The sequence below is a fragment of the Danio aesculapii genome, chromosome 18, assembly GCF_903798145.1.
Source record: "Danio aesculapii chromosome 18, fDanAes4.1, whole genome shotgun sequence".
NCBI lineage: Eukaryota > Metazoa > Chordata > Actinopteri > Cypriniformes > Danionidae > Danio > Danio aesculapii.
The window spans coordinates 44,477,367-44,497,117 of record NC_079452.1 but is presented as its reverse complement, the minus strand read 5'-3'; the positions used below and the strand labels follow the sequence as shown (position 1 = coordinate 44,497,117).

At 37.8% G+C, this 19,751-nt stretch overlaps 1 protein-coding gene across 1 annotated transcript in view; it reads right to left on the bottom strand.

The window, feature by feature from the left end:
• Positions 1 to 1,071: 1,071 nt before the first annotated feature.
• Positions 1,072 to 19,751, bottom strand: part of cpne2 (copine II) — a 57,240-nt gene continuing 38,560 nt past the window's right edge. The window contains exons 15-16 of the mRNA XM_056478569.1: positions 2,173 to 2,409; positions 1,072 to 1,590 (exon numbers count right to left, since the gene is read on the bottom strand). Of these exons, the coding sequence (XP_056334544.1) occupies positions 1,483 to 1,590; positions 2,173 to 2,409 (345 nt within the window). The 3' untranslated portion in view covers positions 1,072 to 1,482. The remainder of the gene's footprint in view (positions 1,591 to 2,172; positions 2,410 to 19,751) is intronic.

Genomic DNA, 19,751 nt, shown 5'->3' with positions numbered 1-19,751 from the left:
AAAAAAATCCACTTATTTTTATGCACGCTGACAGGTAAAAGCTGCTGCTGCTTGCTCTTTCTTTTTCGCTCCCAAGTCCAAGTTGCTTTATTAACATGACATTTTGTACAATATTGGCAAAGATTTTAAATGTGTATAAAATATGTAATATTTTAACCATAAAATAAATAAAATATACAGAAAATGAGAAATAAATGACAGAAAAAAGGAATAAAAACTGACATTTTTTAATTGATAATTGATTTTTTTAAATTTTAATGGATAAATTCTCCAAAAATATACCAATTAAAAAGTATAGATTATTTAAAGAAGGCAAATGAGTTTAAATGGTGCACACATATTTTGCAGCCAGTTTAGATGTCGTTTCGTCCTCTCCGAGAATATAGTAAAGATTTTCTGAGTCGTTTAGATTAAAGAATGTATTATTCAATGTTTCTCTCCTGGCTGTGTGTGCACTGTCAGCTGCGAAGCCAAGCGACAGTAAATCAGGCTTAAATAAAAAGTTAAACGTGTTGTTTAAGTCCCCAAAAGGCATATCTCTGTGCACATCTCTGCAGAGCAGGTAAAATTGTCTGTGTGAGCATTGACAGCGCACACAGAACCAGCAGTATGAAACGTGTAGGGCGAGAGTTCCACTGGTTAATTGACTTTTGGCAATTAACTTGGGCAGATACAAAAGAGTGTAAAATGATGATGAAAACAATAGCAAACAAAAAAAAGTGTCACCAAAAATATGTGGACGGCCCGCTCAAGTAAAGTCTATATGCGGGAAGCACTGTTCTGTTGTCTGTGGGTGAGCTGTCCCATAAGGCCCATAAAGAGTAGCTAATATGAAAATTGTATTTCATTCTTTCCCTTTGACTTTGAAATCAAACATTGCAAAATGCTCAAAGCGATCAATCCTGCGTGCTCTAAAAAGACGGCAGCACTTGATCACTTAGAAACAAGTGTTATTTGAAGGTGTTGTTGTGACTCACTAACAACCTGCAGCGATTTTCACAACCAAAGCTCTAATCAGCCCCAGTTCCTGAATCAATGTGTTTGTGCATCACGCGATGAGAGCACGGCTCATCATTTTCTCAAATGAAATTTATTGACCTGAGTGGAACATAAACAACCAATAAAGCTGTACAAAATAAGTAACACCACCTTGACCATGGCACCATACGATCACTAAATACAAGTCACTACATATAATGTACTCTGTAGCATTTGCTTCTATTAAAACACAGAAAACAGTAGTATAAAGTTACATTCAGCCAAATACTTGTACATACCTTGTGATGAACACACGAATGGCCGTTGCGTTTCAATCGATAGGTCAAATATATAGATATAGAAACCAATAAATAAAAACATGTACTAAAAACACTTCTGTACAGAAAGAAAACATGCACTTTGTCCACTGGATTGGTCAAGGGGGGTTTGTAAACAGTTAGCAGGTTTTGGCAACATGCAGTGCAAACTCCAGTCCTCCAGCTCCTATTCCGGCATTGTGTTGCTAGGCGACAGGTTCCTCTGTTTGAAATACTGTGTGACCTGTTGCGGCAGCTCTGCCAATACGGATTTGGCTAAGTTTCCTTCGGAGCCCTGCGAGAACAACAAACACACGCAACGACATCATTGAGGATGCGTATTTGAGTACACGTTGGCATTGGGCACTTGTTAGATTGTTAAATCCACTTCCATGTAATGAAAACGAAGAAATGGCAGACACGTTCGGATGTGTGGCCGTGAATGTTGGCACCGTTTCCGTCCATATTCTCTCTAAGCTAAATGAATTTTAATTTCCTCTGAATGGAGCCCAAATGAGGGAGTGCTGCCCGTTCCCTCCTGCTGTTGAGGAAATCACATGGCCCACAGTCCGCCTACTCATACTCCTACAGAAGATTCTGTTTACATTTCTGATCCAGGATTGGATTCACTTCAGAACAACAAGTAACTATACAGAGGTCTGCGGCAAGCGAAATATTGATTACATGCATGAGCTAAAGCCTCCGGGTCAATTCATCTGCATAATATTGAGAGTTTAAAACTGCTTGGGAAAGACTTCTTGACCTGGCAACCCAAATTAGCATTTTAAAAGCATTGCATCATGTAGCCTATGACAACACCCTTATATAACTGAGCCGATGTAAAATCAAGACATCAAGTGAGAGAGGAAACACTCACATTGCGAAAGTCCCTGAATGGGACGAACTGCACAATATCTCGGGCCGCCTCCTCTCCTGTGTAGGATCTCAGCGCGCTGCTGTCTCCATCCAGAAACTCCATGGCGGTAAAGTCAGCATTGCCCACTCCGATGATAATGATGGACATGGGCAGCTTGGCAGCTTGCACTATAGCGTGACGTGTTTCATCCATGTCGCTGATCACGCCGTCAGTAATGATCAGTAGCGTGAAGTATTGCTGCAAAAGAAGAAAGGAAAACCATCAATGTGGAAGGTCACATACTTGCCTCTCATTTTACTTCGTGAAATATCACATGCCCTGAATGTTGTGTACTTCGTAGAAACGGCCATTTCTATTTTTCTAACCCCTAGATCATAGGTCTCAAACTGGATTCCTGGAGGGCCGCAGCTCTGCACAGTTTTGCTCCAACCCTAATCAAACACAGCTGATCAACTAATCAAGTTGTTCAAGACGACTAGAGACTGTTAAGCGGGTGTGAGATGGGGGTGGTTGGAGCTAAACTATGAAGAGCTGCGGCCCTCCAGGAATTGCGTTTAAGACTATTGCCCTAGATGGTCCTTTGGGGTGGTTACTCGGAGGCTATGGTTGATTTCTAGGCCATCCCTAAAGAGTAGGACATTGCTACAGTGTTTGGGGTAGACGTTAGTGCATCACTAAGGTGTCCTAGGTGGTTGCAAGGCAGTTACTTGACCAAGTCAAGATTGACTTAAAGATATCTAAAGGGCAATCTCTATCATTTTCTAAGCCCTTGAAATTGGGTCCACAATGCTGAGATGTACTGAGTAGTGTATTACTGAGGAGTTCAGAGTAGTGCTAGGGTGTGTTAGGTGGCTACTTGCTGGGGTGTTCTGCCTCATTTCAAGGGAAGCGACGTGCAGTGTGCTTGGTTTACTTAATGGTGGGTTCACACTTGTTCTAGTTTACTCACAGGATGTTTTTTGCCTCGCACAAATATTCTGCTCGTGTTTTTTTAACTTGCGCAGAACACATTTGAGGCAAATCCGTTTGTTTGCTGCAAATTCCATCGATTTGCATTGACCTTTAATGTAATCTACATGCATAATTATTTAAATTTACATTTGGTGTGAACCCAGCATAAGTCAGAAAATGCATGTTTGTTTTTTTGAAGCTCTAGACATGGAGTCCACTTTTCTTGGGCACCCTGGGATGTTGCTAGTGCATGGCTCAAGGGTTTGGGGTTGTTGCAAAGGTGTTGCTATGGTCTTCTAGGTGGCTGCTAGGGCATTGCTAGGCAATTTCTATGTTTTTTCATGGGGTTACTTAATCTAGTCTCAAGTTGAATAAGCAATTTCTTTGATTTTCTAAGCCCTAAAATAAGACCTGCTGGATAAGGTATTGTAGGTACATAAGGACATTGCATTGCTATGGTGTTGTTATAGGTAGTGACTGGGGCTTTGCCAGGCAGTCTAGGGTGTTTTGTGGGTTTACTTAAACAGGTCCCAGGTTAGAACATAGAACAAATGTTAGAGAACAAACAGAGTCCAAAATGTTAGGCCATTAATAAAGTATTTGCTAGGGTGTTGCTAAGGGGTTCTAATCTGATACTAGGGTGTTATTAGGCAATATATCATGTGTTTTGTGAATTTACTTATTTGCCAAGTTGAATAAATTTCTATAGTATTCTAAGCCCTAGATTGTGCTTTGTATGGTTATGAAGGGATCACTAAAGTGGTTGTGGATGTTGCTAAGGTGTTGTTCTAGGTGTTTTTAGGGCATTGTTAACGTGTTCTGGGCAGTGAGTGCTTTGTTCGGTTGACCAGTTAAATGATTTAGGCCTAGATATGGATCACACAATGCAAAGGAGCTATGAGTGGTTGCTAAGGCATTACTAAGTTTTTAGATTAGTTGCTAGGGAGTAGCTATGTGGTTGCTAAGACATTTGGGGTAATTACAATGCAAGTAAGGTGGTTCGGAGGTTCACTTTCCGAAATCTCAAGCACAAAGAGCTTTTTTTGCACCTTTTATCTTGTGCTGGGTGCACAGAGTTCTTTAGAAAAGCACAAGCTCCGTGATTTGACGTTTTGAAAAACCTCTAACCCTTAATTATGAACAACAGTACTTTGCGAGCTCTTTTAATGACAGATGTTTAATCTAGCCCCAAATCCGACAGTTTACACAAGATAGAAAGACAGAGTGAGGGAAAAATAGACACGTTGATGTGCTGAAACTCTTGTTAAATCAGCCGCATCACCCTCCCCCCATACAGGCAGACGAGGAGCTGGAGTAAGTGTGTGGAGGGATTTACGCTGTCACTTTCCCTTCCTCCTCTCCATGGCAGCTCCTCTTTGACAGTAACACTTAGCAGGAGCGCTGCCTGTCTCTCTAGCCATAATTCATAGGAACGATACTTCAATTCTTCCTCCAGGAGCCCAGCCCTGATACCCGCACAGAAAGAAGAAAGTTGAATCTGCCACTGCAAAATTTAGGCATAAGAACTAGCGCTTTGGAGACCAGTCTAGAAGCTAATTGGCCTCAAATTTAGTCAGTGGTGTGACCTGAATATGCACACAAGACATAAGATGCAAATCAAGTATTTACAGCAGAACACACTGTTGTGGACAACTAATCTTTGAGTCAAGTGCCTCCAAACAGCATTGCATAATGAAACGCTATGCTAAAGTGTTCTCTCACTTGTTCTCTTCACTTATATAGTGGTGCTTACTAAGACAAGTACTTAAGTACATTTCTGAAGGATCAGATTTACAATTTTTAAAAGCAAGTGACAAAACTCTGGAAAAATAGCCTGACTTTAAAAGAGGGAGCTGATTCAAATCTAGGCATTATAATAAAGAGTCTCATAGCACCGCTCTTTTGAATTTCAACTAGCAACTACTCAGGACGCCATAGCAACAGCTTTTTTAAGCAACTGGATCTGCAATTTTCTCCTGGTGGGCAAAAAAAAGAGCAAAACAACATTTAAGGGACTGTAATATTTTCAAACGTTAATAAAAAATGCTTTATTGTTGGTAACAATAAGTGGTGGGAAAAGGTGGACAGAGGGGAGGTGTCCAGAACACTACAATTTTAACCAATGGGATTTCCAGGGGACTTCTGTCTCAAATTGATGGTGACTTTACTGTTGTCATAGGATGGCAGGAGTGGCTGGCTATTGTGAGACTGCTTTTCAGTAGAAAAATTGAACCCGCACCAGAAGAGATATAATTAGGTGCAGTGCAGTGCAGGCCTACATCATCTGATGCACATTTTACTATCCCATGAGACCACGACTGAGGATTTCTAAGCGACTCGATGAAAACTATGACAGTAACATTTCACTCACACTAAAAATATTCATTCTTTTAGAACATTCTTTTATAACAATCATGACGTAAGTTTTAAAGACCCCAAGTTTTAAAGATTTACTCACCCAAAGGTGGTTTCAAAATTGTAACCACTGACTTCCATAGTAGGAAAAACAAATATCATGGAAGTCAAAGGTTACAGGTTTCACTCTTTCTTCAAATATATTTTGTTGTGTTCAACAGATGAAAGAAACTCAAGGATTGAAATAAGGGTGAGTAAATGACAATTTTTATTTTTGGGTGAACTGTCCCTTTAAATCAAGCATAGTATCTACAATGCCTGACAAAAGTCTTGTCGCCTATCCAAGTACAACAAATAATAACTTGACTTCTAGTTGAACATTTGGCTATAAGTGGCTTATATATAAGGCAAAGGCCTCTAGATTACACTTATTATACCAAAATAAAATATGATCTTCCCTTGATTTTTAATAATTTAATTAGGACAGTAAGGTCTGACTCTGCTTTGACAAAAGTCTTGTCCCTTAATAGAAATAATGTACAGTATAGAATATGAAGTCATGATGCAGTGGAAAAATAATTCAGCGTTCTTGCAGGACTCACAGAGTTCATCAAGATTCTTTAGATTCATCTTCAATGCCTCCTCCATCTTACCCCAGACATGCTCAAAATGTTCATGTCTGGTGACTGGGCCAATCCTCGAGCACCTTGACCTTCTTTGCTTTCAGGAACGTTGTGAAGGCTGAAGTATGAGGAGTGCTATCCTGCTGAAGAATTACCCTCTACTGTGGTTTGTAATGTAATGGGCAGCACAAATGTCTTGATACCTCAGGCTGTTGATGTTGCCATCTACCCTGCAGATCTCTCACATGCCCCCATTACTGAATGTAACCCCAAACCATGATTTTTACTTCACCAAACTTGACTAATATCTGTTAGAATCTTGGGTCCATGTGTGTTCCAATAGGTTTTCTGCAGTATTTGTGATGATTGGGATGCAGTTCAACAGATGATTCATTGGAAAAATCTACCTTCTGCCACTTTTCCAAATGATCAACTAGAAGTCGAGTAATTATTTGTTTCTCTTACAACTGGGATGGATGACAAGACTTTTGTTAGGTTGTGTACACAGGATGCGTTTTTAATGGACTGTTTGACTTGAGTAAACAAGTAAACACCTAGAATGTCCTTAAAAACTGCATAGCAATGCTCTAGAAACCAAAACTCATTAACATAATTGTGGCGATTTTTGCAGAGGCAATTACCACACATATATTTTGTCATGTGGATTATGTGAAACGTTGCAGAATATTGTTACAAAAGGCAACATAAGCAGTGGACATTCATCTGGACAGAAATAGAACGAGCCAAAGGCTGTGCCCTCTTCCCTTTAGCGTTTTATGACCAAACGAGCAATACAGTCATGCGTAATGGAATGAGGAACGAGGCTGTGCCCCTTGCCCAAACCGCCATACTATATAGCTGAGACACTTTGGGCAACACTTCCTGTAGGCACTGCGCTAATTTCCTAAATATACACTCACAACATAACCAAATCACACAAGCTGTCTTATCTTATCGCTTGGCCTCCAAATAGCCGGCTTAGAACAAACTGAAACCCACAAGACACCGCAGGAAGCATGTTGACGAGCAGTCCTGATTCGTTAGGATCCCCTAACCTTTACAAAGACACTGTTTGGACAGGCTTAAATGCAGCCAGTATCTGCAAGCTGCTGGGTTTCTTGTCGTACTGCCCAGGGTCACTAAAAGTGTATGGTGTATGACAGCAACCTCTTCCTTCCTGCTGTGGTCTGTGAACTTTGAGCTTTTGATGTACTAACAGACAGGCTCATTAGCGTCTCATTATAGACACATAAAACTGATTAACTCTTGAAGTGTTCTAGCACAAGATTTGCACAGCCATGTGGCTCTTAGAAAACAGCACTTCTTCAACCAAAATCTTTTCTCTGGGAGTTTCCTTTCCAGCATAGAATGGTCTGTATGTTCCAGTTTGCTGTGATGGCATAAACGTCCTTGGTCTCAGTCCAGCCTTGATTAATTTTATACTACTTTAAATCCACTGCTTGTTCCTATTTCATAACCAATTGGACAATACTGTCGCTGTATACATATTTGGTGTGAAATATGGGAGCTAAAACAGCAAAACAAGCCAAAAAGGACTAGAAGACTGATGCATTCGGGATGACAACAAAGAAGTCAGCATGGCAGCTATTGCTAACCTCCTGGAAAAACACTGAAATGCAGTCTCTTTAAAGATGCAGACTTTAAAATGCAGACTTTAAAACTACCAGGAGAGGGGTCTGGATGCAGACCTGGTGCAGATGCAATCTGAGCTGCATGCAATGCTTTTTAATGGGCTCACCTATCCCCATCCCTCATAGTGACATCACAAGCTCCAACTCTAGTGTCGACATTGCATTGCTGAGAAATGCAATCTCAGCTTGCATCACAAAGGCTGCATCCAGATACTATTGACTACCATTTCAGAATTTGAGATGAAGCTGGACCGAATTCAAGCTACTGTGGTGGTCCAAAACACATCTCAAAGATCGCTTCACCCAAGAGTCATGCAAATTCTCAAGATGAGCACACGCATGCCATGGAAACCATATATTCTACGCTAACAGATGCCAAATTGTTTGTGAAAGTTTTGAATCTTGAGTCCCATAGCAGGTGAAATAACATAAGAATTATAGGACCTCCCGAATCAGCTAAGGGTGTACAGCCCTCAATCTTTTTCTCTGAGACTCTTGCAGAAGTATTTGGAGATGAAGTCCTGAAAACTCTGTAGGAATGGTATAGAGCAAACTGATCACTGTCTGACAAACTGAAACCGGGCTGAGACAGAGTCCTGTTATTATACAACTCCATAAGTTTCAACAAAAGCAAAAGATATTGCGGGAGGCCAGAGTGAGGAGGGGGAAACTACTCCGTTCTGGAGGTGCTGGAACAATGATCCAAATCCAAGGAAGTAATGTTTGAATGGTCTTTATTTATATGTCTGTATAAATATGTCCTGGTGACCTCTTGTCCATTCAGCTGTAGTGGTAGCAAGTAATGACTATGGTTTGAAACATTCAAGGAGAGCTTACGAGCCCGCAGCATTATCTTTCTCCTACTGCATTAAGGCTCTATTCTTCTCTCTCTTCACTATCCATTTTTATCCTTTAGAGGTGACAGGGTGCAATTAGAGATAGAAAGCGCTTTAGGCTCTCCTGAAGGAGGTTAAATAATAACTAACTATTAAGTTTTCCTTCCAGGCTAATCATTTGGTTATGAAGTATGAATTGAGCACTGTACTAGCCTCATGATCGCCACCAGAGGAACTGGCTGCGCTCATCCAGGTTATAGTTTTGATTGACAGGACAATTTTAATAAGCACCAAGAGAGAATAAGTTATGTATTGGCTTGCATTGTTTTATTTGCATTTATTTTAGCTTCTTTTTTTGTATTACAGGCTCAGCCATTTATTTCATTAAGCATTTTAGGCAAATGACAAGAAATCATTGTCCAGGTCTTAATTGGCACCCAAACTCAAATCAGCAAAAAGTAATTATGTTTTGCTGAAAGACAATGAAGCATATGTTTTTAGGACATTTTTTTATTATTCATTCTCATTACAGTTTATCTAATATATTGTAATACATTTTATAGTAAACTTTTTTTAATCATTATTTTTAAATAAAAGCAGTATGATACTTTTATTATTTTTTACTCAATATTTTTATACTTTTAATACTATTTAATAAGGTATATGTTTTTTAATACTATTCAATAAGTTATATGTTTAAGTTATATTTATTCTTTATATGTTAAGTAAATAAAGCATGATGTTTATTTTACATTTTATTTGCAGTAAATGTTATAATTACTGTATCATCACTCATAAATATGATAATACTTGCTGCAATAAATTTCACACTATAATTTATCCCAATTTTATTTATTTTGATCATGTGTATTTTGGGTTATTTTATTATATACAGCATTTCATTGAAATGTTTTTTGTAAATAAAGGCAGTACAAAAATATGCGTAATGTATACCAATATGTAAACACTTAATATTTTAAATATATATATATATATATATATATATATATATATATATATATATATATATATATATATATATGCTCCATAAGCCATAATATGTTTCTTTTGACATAATATATGTATTATATTTATTATATATATGTTATACACACACATACGTAAAACCAAAATTATACAAAATGTTAGATAGATATTAAAATTTATTTGTAATACATAAATATTTATTTACTATTTACATATTTCTACTCATATATAATTAAAAAAATAGGATATTGTAATTGTTTTCAATGATAAACACAAATAAGTATACAGTAATCAAGGCAAGACAAGTTTGTTTATATGGCACATTTTTTACACAATGGTAATTCAAAGTGCTTTACATAAACAAGAATAAAACAAGCAAGAAAATAAAAATGATTAAAAGTGATTTAAACAGATAAAAATAGATTATAAAAGAGTGAAAAAGAAAAGACAGACATAATAGTGAGATCTGTCGTACGTAGCACAGTGCTCATTCAGTAAATGCACAGCTAAACAGATGTGTTTTAAGTCTTGATTTGAATGTGCCTAATGTTGGAGCACATCTGACAATTTTGTCTGATTTCAGCAGCGGGGGGTGCAGTAGACATTTTATAATAATTTGGCTTAATTTTCCTTACGGATGATATAATTATTTGGGTGCAATTTGACCTAGACATGTACTCAAAAGGCTTTAAATTTTGTATAAAACATAGTTTTACCCAAATTCAGCATCTGTTATGATCAATTTCTCCACACAGCATGTGTGTCTTGCCAGTTGTCAGTATAACTGCAGTCAACGTAACCTTTCTCTCTCACAACAACAACAAAAAAAGCATGCCTCGTCTCTCCGTCTCCTCTGAAGCTGGCCTTGCTGCTGGCCTGTACACATCTCAGACCTGAGGGTGCAGCCTCATTAGTCACTAAAAACCAAGAGCAACTGGGGGAAAAGAGAGAACATTTGTTCGCTGAATCAACCTCTATAAATAGCCATAATTGAAAAGGGATTTTAATGGTTGTTTTCCACAGGACTGATAATAAGAGCAGGAGAAATTGTGTGCACTGTGCTTTTCAAAGCCCCTCAGAACTAACAACCGTAGGCACATTTTATGTGTCTTACGGAGCAATTAGGCTCTGGTGAGACAGGGTCAGTTCTGCTGCCTGTTACGGCAGCAAACAACGCACAGACACACCCGTCCACACACACACCACAAACACCACCAAGACTGGACAACTAACTCCTTTTGCATCTGCATTTAGTATTTACTACTGGAAACTAGTGATCCTGACTGTTTGTGTATTAGGGTTATTATAGTTAATGAAAACGAAATGAAAAAACGAGAACTAAAATTGAAAAACATTTTCGTCAACTGAAATAAAAATAATAACGATGATAGCAAAAATGTTCTTCGTTTTCGTCTTTGTAAATGTATTTAATACATGCTGTAAGCCTTTTAGAAGTAAATCTATTTACTTCGCGCTGTCAGGTGTTTGACCTGTACGGCCCTGTGTCGGTATTTCTCCCAGTCAGTCCTCGCTGTTGCCTCCCGTGACAAAAACAACAAGTGGACATGACAGCAGCACGGTGACAGCATTGAATACGAAAAAAAAAAAACTCAAAAACCTAAAACTAACACTGAAGCTAATAAAAACTAAACTAAACTAAGCAAATTCAAAATACTGAAATTTATAAAAACTAGTAAACCGACCTCTAAAAACAAAAGAAAACTAACTGAATTTGAAAACAAAAAGTCAAAGTGAAATAAAAACTAAAATTAATGAAAAACCTAAAACTATTATAACCTTGGTGTGTATATATTATAGTACATAATATTTTTCGAGATACTAGTATTCAGCTTAAAAAAACACAGAAGAGCTAATAATTTTGACTGATTGTTGACATATATTTGAATACTAGTATCTTGAATATTATGTCATCATGGCAAAGATAAAAGAAATCAGTTATTAGAAATTAGTTATTAATTTATTTTGTTTAAAACAATTATTTTGTGGTGAAAAAACATTTTACATTACACTTTACATTACACAAAAAATGTAGAAAAAATATACAGGGGGGCTAATAGTTTAGGACGGCTAATAATTCTACCTTCAACGGTGCTGGCCAAAGAATAATCACAGTTAATCACATCCAAATTAAAAGTTTGTTTACTTTGAAATCCTGTTTTCTCCTGGTTGTGGCAGCGAGGGAGAAAGGGAAGTTTGTTGTAATTTTATTTGGGTTTTCTTTATTTTAGCAGCTATGTTAGATATTCTTTTTCCCCGCAAGTTAGTGGCTTTTTGTTTATCATTTTTGGCCTGGAATTCCCTTCCGAAGAAATGCTTCGGAGAACTTTAGTTTGAAAATAAAACATTGTTATTCCTTGCTAAATACCTGTTGTGGTTATTGTGAGCTGGGGACAGGAGAAGGGGAAACCCTAAATTTATTATTTCTACATTTAATTTAGGTAACACTTGATTTTGATGGTCCATTTGAGTATTAGTAGACTGTCTGCTTAATATCTGTTGATACTGCTCCTTCAACAGACATTTAACTGACTATAAGAAATTTTGCAGGTACATGTCAATTTGCCCTAACCCTAACCTAACAGTCTACTTATAATCCAATGACAATTAGATGCAATGTAACTCAAATTGAACAAACGGACCATCAAATAAAGTGTGACCTTAATTTTATACCTTGTTATTGCTCCCACCAACCCTAGACTTTAAGACATAAAAACAAAATTAAACAAAACAATGTTACATAGATATTTAAATTTATGTTTCATTTGAATCATATACATGTATATTCTGTATACAGTCATTTATACTCTTTAAATTTATTTTTCTTTTTTTAAATATTTCCCAAATGATGTTTAAACAAAGCAAGGAAATTTTCACAGTATGTCTGATAATATTTTTCGTCTGGAGAAGTCTTATTTGTTTTATTTCGGCTAGAATAAAGCAGTTTTTAATTTTTTAAAAACCATTTTAAGGTCAAAATTATTAGCCTCTTTAAGCTATTTTTTTCCCGTCTGTCTACAGAACAAAACCATCATTATACAATAACTTGCCCAATTACCCTAACTTGCCCTAGTTAACCTAATTATAATAGTTAAGCCTTTAATGTCACTTTAAGCTGTACAGAAGTGTTATCATAGCAAAGATAAAATAAATCAGTTATTAGAAATGAGTTATTAAAACTATTATGTTTAGAAATGTGTTGAAAAAAATCTCTCTGTTACACAGAAATTGGGGAAAAAAATAAACAGGGGGCTAATATTCAGGGGGGCTAATAATTCTGACTTCAACTGTATATATTATATATATATATATATATATATATATATATATATATATATATATTATATATATATATATATATATATATATATTATATATATATATATATATATACATACAATACAGACAAATATTTTAAGTCAAAAACTTTTATTTTGGATGTGATTAATCGAGTTGAATTTTTGCCCAGCACTAATATCCGAAATATTAGCAGACACCCATATTTATAAAACAATTAATTAAACACGTTATGGACAATTGCTATGGTTACAAAAGTTGATATTAACACTGTTTGTTGTTTGCTTTTGGTATCTGATAGATTATTTAAAACCCCATAGGAAACGAGCAATACAGATGACTATGGTACTTCTATGATGCCTTTTTTGAACTAGACACTCAACACCGCCCTTTACTCCACTGCATGGAGAACAAAAAACAGCTGGTACATTCAGTCTAACTTCTCCTTTTGTGCTCCAAACTATTCTGGAATGACATGAGGGGGAGTAAATCATGACAGACTTTTCATTATTCTATCTACTTTTCCTTGAATATAGATTATCAAACAGTCAATCTAACAGTAAAAGCATCTGTGCTACAGATGAAGTAAGGTATTCTCCAAGTGCATGAATTTAAAACACATTTCAAAGAAAGAAATCAATCTACATTTGATTATGTTAGCAATTAATTCCAAATTGCTAGCTTATAATAAGCCCGCATAGAGAGGCACTTATAGAACAACAGTTCTGACTGAGTGCTGAGGGTTTTTTTTTAAAGCAAATGTTGCACATGCACACAGGAAGCTAACAGAGCGAGCACAACTTCACAAGTGGAAAGCTGCAGGAACACCCAGCCTGATGAAACACAGACACATTGTGCTATCGCTGAAGAAAACGAGCCCTCCTCTGCCCGCCTATGCTTCGCTCAAATGCTGCACATATCTAGGAAACCAAGACGTTTCACAGTTTCCACTAAAGGTTTAAGGGGAACACAGAACTACTGTTCCTCGCTCAGTGGAGAGATCTGCGTAAAGTGGGTGTGCGTCCAGCTTTTCCTCACAGCCCTTCAGACCAATTTGATGAAACTAATGGGATGTAATGAGGCTTTTTAAATGCAGACTTCTCTGACACACACAGTACACGTCAGTCCGTGATTTCTGTTCATTTAATGAGTGACCACTAACTGTTAAACTGCTAAATAGTGACATGAGGCAAATTGCACGAGACAGTCATTTGCTGTTGCATTTAAAGCATTTAGCAGATGCTCTCATCCAGAGGGACTTCCAAAGTGCTTTAGCTTCACATGTGAGCCTGCCATGGGCAACAGATGGCAAACGCTTCAGAGTTATCTGCTAAATCCATCAATTTATCAGTGTACAAGCTATCATACAATCCAAACAAGCTAAATGCAAAACAACACTGGCTTGGCTTACAATTCCAAGCATTGGATGCTTCTAACACAAAGCTAATGTAAACAGATAGACTTCCTTCCTACTTTCCATCTTGGAAAAAAACAGATCTTTTTGAGCACTTACTGCGGCTGTGTCCTGCTGGAGGGCTTGGTTAGCAAGCGGGCCACATGGTTGATGATGGGGGAGAAGTTGGTGGGGTCCGTAGAAGCGGATGTGAGGCAGGCAGTTGGAATAAGCTTGAACAATCCCCTCCACACCTACAAGCATATAATGTTACCTTATTGTACATGTCACCTTCATCTGAAAATGCTACAGACAATGTTGTGATCCTCACCTGAGCAGAAAGGGTTGGTGGGGTTAAAGTGATTGCAAACTCATGGGAGACCTGAAATAAAAAGAGAAAAAACAATGAAATAAGATCAGCTAAAAATCCAAAAATACTGAAACTGTTTTTAATGTATTTTTGTCACCACTTACTGCTCACTTAGGTTTTAGAAATCTTCACTTAGGTCTCTTATGCTTACCTTCTCCTTATTTTCAGCAAATCATGATCCATTCTAATATTCAGATTTGGTGCTCAAGAAGCATTATTATCAATGTTGAAAAATATTTGTTTTGGAAATTTTGATATATTTGATTTGGATGTTTGATGAATCGAAATTAGTTGTAACATTAAGAGCTCTAGTTTTAAAGACCTAGGCACAAATTCTAAAGCACATGACGCAAACGCATTAAGAGCATGTCTGAATCCACTTTTGCTATTTTAAGGATGGAAAAATAAGATTTGCGCCCCCCGCACATGGTTGTTTTTTGTAACAGGGTTGAGCTTATTCTCTTATTGAGTTATGAGTGTGTTTTTAGCATAACGTGCATTAAACCAATGAGCGTCTCATCTTCTATTCCTTTTAAGAGTCAGTTGTGTCGAGTCATGGCGCATTTGCTATTTACATGAAAGACTTTTAAGTGGAAAAACTGAATGCTCACTAGCAAGAAAACAGTTAAACAGACCATCTGCAGCACGAGGATAAAGAACGAGCCTCCTCCATTAGGCCTCTTTACTTTCTCTTCACTTTACTTTTACTCTTTCCTCCTTTACTTTAGATATGAAAACTGTGTTGTACGCACTCCACTAAAGACATTCATTAGCCTACATATTTAATTTTGTTTATTAAGCACAAATTTTTGTTTTAAAACTATTTCTAAATTCAGTTCTAATTTCCACCAAATGGATAAATGAACAATAATAACAAAGTGTGGTCAAAAAATTAGTTATTTCCAAACACCCATCATATGCCCCATATGGTCCAAAACCAGACAGACAAACCTGCATATAATAAATAATAATACTATTAATAATCACAACATTATAAAAAAGCTAACTGTCATGAATAAACTGAAAAAGTCCCTGACATTAAAGAAGCATGGACGCAGTGTTTTTTATATTTATGTAAAAATAATTTTGTAACGTTTTTAATTCTTACATTTTTTTTTCCTTTGTAAAGATATTTGTGTATTGCTGTACATCCTGTGTGTATTAAGCAATGTGTAAGCATTTGGACCAGCATAGGCACACAACTACTGCGCTCTGCGCTGGACTTTAGACCACCTTTTAGTGGTCAATGGCACAGTCTCAGTCCCTCAAAATAGCAACGCACCACCAACAATGCGACTTAACACACCTCCTTTCTAGACCAGCATACCCATGAGTCACAAAAGGTGGAAATAGATTTGCTATTTAAACAATGTGGAGCAAAACGTGAAAATTAGAGTTGTCTGGCACTGGTCTGAAATAGCAACAAATCGTGCCAAACACGTCTTGCGTCTTATTGCGCCGGGTGTATGATAGGGCCCTAAATGTCTCATTTTGAACCATTTAATGTATCTTTGTATTTCCAAACCCTTTGGATTTTAGAGAATATGTAATGCATGTAACATGTACAGTGCGTAACAAATTTATTAGACTCCCTGTTAAGAGAGAGACCATCTAGCATCAAGTGCTCATAAAGGGGACACTTTTCTTTTCAGAGAGTTCTCGACATTTCATCATTTTTCAACAGGACTGAGGAATGTCAACTTGAATTTACATTGTTATACCCAAATTTGAGCCACCTATTCATAATCTCTTATAAGTCAGAAATTAATTAGGCATAACATTCATCGTTCATTCATTCATTCATTTCTTTTCAGCTTACTCCCATTATCAATCCGTGGTCGCCACAGCGGAATGAACCACCAACTTATCCGTCACATGTTTTATGCAGCGGATGACCTTCCAGCCACAACCCATCAATGGGAACATCCACACACTCTCATTCACACACATACAGTATGGACAATTTAGCCTACCCAATTCACCTATAACAATGTCTTTGGACTGTGGGGGAAACCGGAGCACCCGGAGGAAACCCACGCGAACACGGGAAGAACATGGAAACTTCACACAGCAACGCCAACTGACCCAGCCAAGACTCGAACCAGCGATCTTCTTGCTGTGAGGCGAGCGTGCTACCCACTGCGTCGCCCTCATTCATCATATAAATCGTATTTTTCTGTAAAGTATTGCAGGTTAAAAAAACTCCAATGGGAAAGTGTTTTACAAATTTTTCTGCCTTACTAGTTAAAGAGCAATTTCAAAGTCATAATTATAAATAGTAATTATAGTTATATATAAAATTATTTGGTAATCAATACTGGGAGTTAAAGCAGTTGCGTAACAAACCAAATTTAATAATGATCTAATAAATTTGTTAAGCACTGTAAGACCTTTTCATTTATTTGTCTTCCTTTTGTATGAACGGTTTAACACAAATAAGTGCTATTGTATTGTAAGTGCTATTTTTCTGGGCATTTTATGTTATAGTGTACAGTTTTCTATCATCATCTCAATCAACTCAAATGATGATCAAATAATGGAGAAGAACATTATAACTGGCCATATGTGGAATCTATAGAAGTGGCATAGATAAGTGGCACCATTTGCACAATCCTGTTAGTGCTAAAACAAATGCAACGCACACAAATAAACACCACTATTGGTGGGTGCGATTCATTCCCTGTTGAATCCCCCCCTCAGACTTCCTTGTATTCACTCCAGTGCCATGGCAACGCAGATGGGATGACAGTTGCATAATCATTGGGATATGTGAGTATTATTCATTTTCTTTATCTGCTCTTTCTCTGTCTTGCACTTCAATTCTCGTTTCCATTTCACACTTGAGAAAAGCTTTAGCAGACCTCCATATTCGATTCCAGTGATTATAGAAAGGGACAACTAGGATTGAAGCGATGCACAAAAATAATCCACGGTTATGAACGTTTTTTTTTTTCTCACCTTCCAGTCGGGGTGGCAGTTGAGCCCCAAATCCAAGCGCAGGAAACATTTTGTCCCTGTGGACGAGAAGTGTGAATAAGAAGAGTGAGGATTTTTGCACCGCTTTTTTGGCCATATGTAGACCTTTAATAAGTGTGTTTTGATTAAAAACACTGTTACATACGTGTCATAGTATTGGATGATCTGGCCTACAGCCCAGATGGCCGACAGATATTCATTGCTGCCCAATTGGGTTGATATAATGCAGAGACGAAGGCTTCCCTTGGGCTCCCATTGGACGCCTGTGAAGTCGATGCCAACCTGGAGAAACACACATCCACAATATAATGCATGCCAATTGGGCTGGTCTATTAAAAAAATACAAGCAGCTGTTAGTACGATGCATTTCATAAGCTTTCCCCTCAGTTAGCGGGGCATCAAAGCTCATAGCTAAAGGCGATGTTGTTATCACCCAGGGAGGCTGAAGCGTCAGATCTGCTCAAGCTGAGATCTGATAGCTCAGTCCTGTGGCAGTCATGAACCAGAAGACATGCTACACGCTTTTTTTTTTTTACCAGTGCAGAGCTAACCTTGCTAGAGCACACCTAACCACTGGATGATCGCTTCCCCTGAGGCTGAAAACAGCTTAATGATGGAAAAGGAAAGGGAAGAGGGTGGAAATGATAGGACGAATGGAATAGGAGGTGACAGAATGAGGGTGCCCTTTATTGTAGTCGTCCTCACATAGCCTGTCATGGCCTCCGGGTGACCGAGCTGTGAAGTTTAGCACATGAGCATAAACCGAAGTGATGCCTACTATATTTTCCTCTGGTGTGACTGTTACAACTGTTAAAATTCTCATTTTTGCTGGGACTATCTGTCTTGCAGTAGATAAATATTGAGTTGTGGAATATACAATACACCCTTCACGCTTAATTTAAGAGATGGGTGCGTCTAAAATAGCTCCTTGGATCGTTACACTGTTAACAAAACATTCTGTTAATTAACAGTTTTTAATCTTGGGATTCATGGGTGCTTTGCATTATTAAAACTTGATTTATGCTCTGTCAAATTTTGATGTTAAATGTTTTAACAAAAAGTGGCCTTTTTTGGCTTTTCCTAAGGTTGGTTTATACTTCTGCATTGAGCGATCGGCGTGATCCAAGGCGCCTGCTTTACGCGTAGTCGTGCATTTATACTTCTGCGTGTTGTTTTGTTGTTCTGCAATAACACTTTCAAAACCCTAGCTGGTAATAGGTTATGTTATGTTCCTCTGTATCAAGTTTTTTTGCGAGTGTTTGTTTTTTCTGAACGCTACCTTAATGTAGAAGTAGCTAAAACTCGCTCATTTAGAGGCGGGAACCGGCGGACGTGCAACAACTTTAATCATGAGGTAAACACAAAACTAAAGTTTCCATCTGGAGCTCCTTCACGAGACTTGACACTTGTCAACACTCCCTCCATCCTGCTCGCGGCTCTCAACATCGCCCCCAAACTTAATTAATAACCAAAACTAATTTGAAACAATATTGGTCATCTAAATTATGGTACAGAACCCGGTAATGAGTTGCCAGTACCTTTTGGTTGTGTATGGAAAGATGTAAAGCACGGAATGGATCCAAATGCAATATTGCGGCAGGCTGGGGTCGAAAGCCAGCAATTCACAACAACAGAGACAATCCAAAGTGTAATCCATATAACAGACAAAAAGGTTGAGATAGGCAAAAAAGGTCCAAAAGGTCCAAAAAACAGAACGGCAAAAAACAAGAATAAACGCCTGGAATTGCAGCAACAAACTAAACTCTAAAAAACGTTGAGTTATTTATTTAACCCAATAGTTGAGCTAAACATATTTGGTGCTGTGTTGGATGAGATGTTAAACCGAGGTCCTGACTCTCTGTGGTCATTAAAAAATCCCATGGTACTTCTCGGAAAGACAAGGGGTGTAACCCCGGTGTCCTGGCCAAATTCCCTCCCTCTGCCCTTACTGGCCATCCCCATTCACTAAATTGGCTCTATCACTGTCTCTCCACTCCCCTTATAGCTGGTGTGTGGTGAGCGCAATGGCCCATCATCCAAGTGGTTGCTACACACTGGTGGTTTTGTGAAGAGACCCTGCTCATGATTGTAAATTGGGTGTATGACCATACACAATAAATG